Source organism: Odontesthes bonariensis, chromosome 22 (assembly GCF_027942865.1).
Source record: "Odontesthes bonariensis isolate fOdoBon6 chromosome 22, fOdoBon6.hap1, whole genome shotgun sequence".
In the NCBI taxonomy this organism is placed as follows: Eukaryota; Metazoa; Chordata; class Actinopteri; order Atheriniformes; family Atherinopsidae; genus Odontesthes; species Odontesthes bonariensis.
Genome location: NC_134527.1, coordinates 11,561,868 through 11,567,867, shown reverse-complemented (window position 1 = coordinate 11,567,867; position 6,000 = coordinate 11,561,868). Strand labels below are relative to the sequence as shown.

Genomic DNA, 6,000 nt, shown 5'->3' with positions numbered 1-6,000 from the left:
TTGAAACCAAGGTTGTTTATGTCATTATAGCATGAGAAGAACTTTCTCTGGACACTCAAATGACAATTCATTCTTAACACAGTTATAATGATCAGTCTGGACCAAAACAATGTACCAGCTACCATTGCCACCTGTAAAGCCATGACAATAACTTCCAGACAATATGCAATTAATCACAGATTCTCTATACAGTAAAATTCAAATAATATATTGAAATTGTCAGTCATTAAAAACATTTTACACAATATAAACCAAAAAATAGAAGAGGCAATGAACAGCTGAGCAGCAGCTGATTGCATAATAATGGTTAGGTGTAATAGAAACATTATTTTTAAACTAAGAGCTAGAAAAACAATACTAACACTGAGAGTTAAATAACAACTATGACTAAGATGATGAGTCAGAGTTCACTCTTTCCATCACCTTTTGATAAATTCTCCACTTACACAAATGGAAACACTGTCATAGGTTTAATGTGTTTGCCTGACTTTATAATGTTTTAAACCAAGCAACAGAAAAAAAGTTTTTCACATTGTGTGATGTTACAGCCATTGTTATTTAAAACAATGATTGTTAAGTCTTTGACTGTGAAGCTGTGTGCAACTATCCTCACTAATGGCCATGAGTGTATGACTTAATTAAGCAGTCAAATATAGCAAAGCCTATAATGAGCCTATAATGCACTATCAAAGTTCATTGCCATTGGGAAGCATAATTCTTTAATGTGGGTTAGACCCTCCACATCATTCTCATTAAATTAAACAGTATATTTAAAGAAACCAGGATTTTAAGAGTTCAGTATTATTAATATTCCCTTGGGCGGGTGTCAAAGTTTATAATTACCTCAGTTAAAGCCATTTCAGCTTTAAGTCTTAATCTACTCTCAACTAGATCCAACTGTCCAATCATCCCCACCCCCCCAATTGTTAACTTAAAATCTGTCTCTACAAATATAGGAATCCTTTGCAATTCTGATTTCAAATATGAAAAGACATGTGTTCAGATCGGGGATCTTGACCTCCCTGGAGCTTAAAGGGATAGTTCGCCTCTTTTGACATGAAGCTGTATGACATCCCATACTAGCAATATTTTTGTGGCCCCAGCCAACTAGCCGGACTACCTTCGTCAACGCCAAAACGAGGCTGGAACTCGGCTCACAGTACGCAGCAGGGGGTAAGAAAATATTCATAAATAATATTGCTAGTATGGTATGTCATACAGCTTCATGTCAAAAAAGGTGAACTATCCCTTTAAGTTGAATTTTCAGTTGGTTTTCCAACATTTACTCATTTGACCGATGGACCGATGAAGCTCAGATGAAGAACTGGAAGTGTTTCACAGCTAAATATGTTTGACAATGTTGAATTAAAGCAAAACTTACTTAGTCCCCTCTTGAAAGTATCTGTGATCCTCCTAGATAAAACTATGCCAAGAGGTTGGAGCCACACCCTTGGCTCTGTAAAGCACAATGGGGGTGATTAAAATAAATGATCACAAACGTTTTCAATATATTTCAAATACATCTGAAGCTGCCTGGAGTTGCATTAAACCAAATCAGCCCAGTTTCCAGAGTGAAAGTTGTTATTTCATATTGCTGGAAAGGATGCATGCTTATATTCTCTTTGTCTCTTTGCAAATGTTCCAGCAACATGCCTTTTGCTTCTACCAGCTACAGAAGGGCTCTCAAATCTGATTTTATTTATGTGACAATTCCCTTCTTCAGACTACTGACTACTTGCCAGTTGCAAGACCTTTGTCGAACAGACCAGCGCTCAGCTACTGTGTCAAACCATTGTTTTCATCTTGGACACTGGTTCTAGTCTCTTGTGAGACTGTTGTTTGTCTCTTGCTGACTATTTGCTTAAATTTAAGCACCAACGCTGCTTAAAGTGTCACTATGTGACGAGGTACAAAAGACACCTGTGCCGATCAAATTTTTCAACAAATCAAAAATTTAACCTGATAGTGGTTGTAGAAAAAAAGAAAGCCAAGTGATTGCTGTATTTTTTTGCAATTTGTCTTAAGAGAAGCATGTATATGTGTATCACATTTCTGTTTGATAAATTATTTAATATATGAACAATTTCGTATACACGTGAAAATTGTAATTTGAGCCTGGAGTGTAAATTCAGAACCTTTACATGGTAGGACCACCTGATGGGCTGCCCCAGTAACGTATTCTGATATTGATCTGCTTTGCTATCAATCAAATAGTGAGAGCTAGCCAGGGTCAGTAAAGACACTAATATCGTAGGAAGATGGCTGCATGTCTCCTTCTTATCCTCTTGATTAATCTGCTCTATTTTTCATACTTTACCTCCCCTGTTTCAACACAGACATGTTTGTTGACGCAGTAGAAAACATGCTGTACTTTGTTCCTTTTCTAAAAGACCCTTGTTGCTCATGCATGCTTCCAACCACCCCTCTCATGTCATCCTATTCGATCCATTCTCTTTGCAGGCTTTTTCATGAGGAACTCCTCTGTCTCTACAGTCATCCACACACCCTTCCCTTATGCTCATTTACAGTCCACCTGCGCGTGCTTCTTCAGTCTCGTCAGAGCTGCCTGGAATTATTTACTGCTTAATGGCCTACAGCAGCTCACACCAGCCCAGTGGTGCTTTGCTTTACTTATTGATTTTCATTCCTTTTGTCTTAGTGTGTGTGTCAGTGACAGTGACAGTGTGCGCCAAAGTGTGTTTGTGTGTGTGCAGGACAAGGACACACTGCAAAGATAAAAAAAAAAAAAAAATCCAAGGACATCCTGCACATTTGAGCTTCTGGTGAGATGACCTGTGGACTGAAAGATTGATTTGATGTTTGAAGGCTAATGGGTGATTGGACTGTTGCCTGTGCTTCCATCTGTTTACATGATATATGCATGTGACCACATGTTGGTGTGTTTGTGTACGTCACTAAAAATAAACAGTAAATTCTGTCAATGACGATAGAGATTGAATGTCTTTGATCTGTCCGAGTTTACCCATTTTCTGCCCCGTTTGGTGGGATTTTAGCCAACACACTTCTTTAAAGGAATGGAAAATCAAGCCACACAGCATGGTATTATGGAAATAAACAGTGTAGATGTGTACACTTAATTAAGACGGGTATTGTTCTCAGAAGTTTTTTCTGGCTTGTAGTGCTGGAGCTTAGTTGTTTCTATTTTGTTAATGAAAATGTGGGTTTGCATGTTTCTTTTAAAATCTTTGTAACACCAAATTGAAAAATATTACATTTCACGAACCTGCTCTTTTTGTTGCGTATGTGTGAAACACTTCACAGCAGGTCTCCTCAACATCCATCCAATATTTCCTTTTTGTGTGTACAAAAGATTTGGCTAATTGTGTGAGTCTTGTTTTTTTTTGACAGCTTAAAACAAAGCAAAATAAATGTATATCATTGATTTCTTGAATATGAGCTCCGTCCGATTCCAGCCACCAGGTCTCATGAAAAAAAAATACATGCCAAGTCATACGCTACAACTGTACTTTTTATGTAACAATTTTACACCATGTACTCTGGAGGAATGGCTCCCTGACACTAAAATGTGTAGCCCAAAAGGTGCTGGAACTAAATGTGCCACCAGTAGCAGGCTGTTCATAGCAATGTGAAGATATTTGGTTACCAGCCATCGTTTTCTGCAATATGATTTTGTAAGAAAAGCATCAATAATAAAGAATTCAGAAAAATAGCTATTTTGCACATTATTTGGGGTAATGGTAGACATCGAAACTTGTTATTGTAAAAAAAAGTGTGCAAAAATCCCATGGTTATGTCTGACTGAGGAAAAATGTTCTCATTGCATTGTTAATTGGAACTATAATGGAATTCTGCTGTGTGTTGGAGGACAGTGCTTTTTGAGCTGTCAGCTTCAGCCCCCCTTTGAATAATCCTCAGAATGAAGTTCCTGCTATATTTTGCTTGGAAAACAACAGCAAAAAAACCCCGAAAACAAAGACATAATAGATATCATCTTGTTGATCCAAGAGATCTGCAGCATCTCAACGCTCCCTCTGTCCTTGGCTGTTTGAGAGATCATTTCAAAGTCTGTTAGTGTGAGAAGGAGAGGAGGGATGGGGGGCGGGTGTTTTAACCAAAATGACCGATTATATAACCCCACACAATAAATAAATAAAGATATAGAGATAATACCCCCAAAAAGGATTAGATGAATGAGACGGGTGGGTGGCACCAGTGTTTCATGCTTCCGTACCCTTTGTGAGCGTGATGGTGATACAGCCGAAACGATCCTCCCATTGCATTTTTAGATCAATGAGAGAGAGAGGTCTGTGTATTTTCAGCCACATCTGTTAAGCTACCCCGTGTACGTGCTTAGAGAGAGAGGAGCAGAGAGGAAAGAAGCATACCAACGTCCGTCTCTTCGCTCTGCAGACGCGTGCATGACCCACCTCCGGATTTCCCTTGAACTTTTTTTTTTTTGTTTTGCCCTTTTCTTTTTTTCTAGGCTTTTCTAGGCTACTCTTTTACTTGTCGCATTCCTTCGAGTCTCTTTGGAATGAACAGTTTTCCTGCCTGTGCCGTTTCCATGTCAGCATGGGAACTGCCGCGTCCAAAAGGAAGAATTTAAGAAACGATGCGATATCCTCTGTGGCAGCAAAAGTTAGGTGAGTGGCACTCGGACCTCTCCGTCTGTATGTCCGTTTTACTGCAGCCACAGCAAGTCTTGGAAGGTATTTCAGCCTGCTTGTGCATGCCAGGCTAAGTTAGCAGGTGAGACATTTGTGTGTTTTGATGAACTACCACTGCGCTACCCCGGGTACAGCCAGTCCGTCTTGCATTGCGCTATACAGACTCTCTGTGCGTTCCCAACTGTCCCGTCTATAGCTCGGGGCGTGCGGCTGAAAAAACAAGTACCTCAAATTTTCTCGCTGTCAGCCAAACTGCACTTGCAATCACAAAATGTATACGAGGCAGGTTCTCCAGTGATTTCCCAAGGGTGTGTTTTAACAGTCTGATTTAGGATGAAGGGTATATTTGCCTCTGGCGCGTTGGCGCTTTCACTGGTGTTCTGAATAAATCGTCATTGTATAACCAAAGTCATGCAGAGGCAAAGCCCCTGACACATTTTCTCAGCTTGGCATCACCTAAATAGCCATCAACTGCTGGAAAATAGCATGCACGTTTGATTGTTATTGTAAGTTAAACAAAAATGGCTTCATGTCTGGCCGCATCGACCCGGGCGAACAGAGCAACGATGGAGAGGCTGTCTTCTCACCTCCGGCGGGCAAATAAACCATCTTTCAATTAATCAATCACCTCGATCGATGCTGTCGTGCACTGATCACCCATAACGGCCAGTTACCTGGGTCAGCCACAGAGGGTTTATCTTTGGATAGCGGTTGTAATTTTATTAAGCCTGGGAAAGCAGTGATCCAGACTGTTTGGCAGGAGTCCAGCCCATTAAACGACTCAACGACTCACTCTTAGAATATGTCTGTTCTTTCATCAGCAGAACTGCAGCTAGCACCACACAGAGAAAGTAATACATGCTTCCCGCGCTGTCCTCGCGGCTGTGAGTTGAAGTTGCAAAGCACGTGTGGCTGTCTGCTCATGTATGAACACGCATGAAGCGCAGACAGTAAGCCACGGTCGCAAGTGAGATCAGAATACAAATAAAGCCGGTGTGCCTCAGAGGTGGCTCGCACCAGGATCGATAGTGTGGGATTGTAATTCGGTCAATGAATGACCTTCACTCGTACGACTCCCAACGTCCACAGATGTGGGCTGATGTGGTATTACGTCATTCCATCCATGCGTGCATCTTCCCCATATTGCAGCCTATAGTACATCATGCAGTGTGAGGTGTCTGTGCGCCACCTTGAAATGAAGAAGAGAATGTGATGCTCATATAATGGCACGTAGCTTAAGAGTTTCTTGAGCAGGCGGCAAGAGAGCGTGTGAGGAGAAAAGGGTCCATCTTAAGACTGAAAGGTTTTGTTTTTTATTTAGTGCCAAAGTCGAACAACAGAAATGTGACTC

At 40.7% G+C, this 6,000-nt stretch overlaps 1 protein-coding gene across 1 annotated transcript in view; it reads left to right on the top strand.

The window, feature by feature from the left end:
* Positions 1-4,287: 4,287 nt before the first annotated feature.
* The window catches only part of nsmfa (NMDA receptor synaptonuclear signaling and neuronal migration factor a), a 42,597-nt gene continuing 40,884 nt past the window's right edge, over positions 4,288-6,000 (top strand). The window contains 1 exon segment of the mRNA XM_075456206.1: positions 4,288-4,625. Coding sequence (XP_075312321.1) covers positions 4,555-4,625 — 71 coding nt within the window. The 5' untranslated portion in view covers positions 4,288-4,554.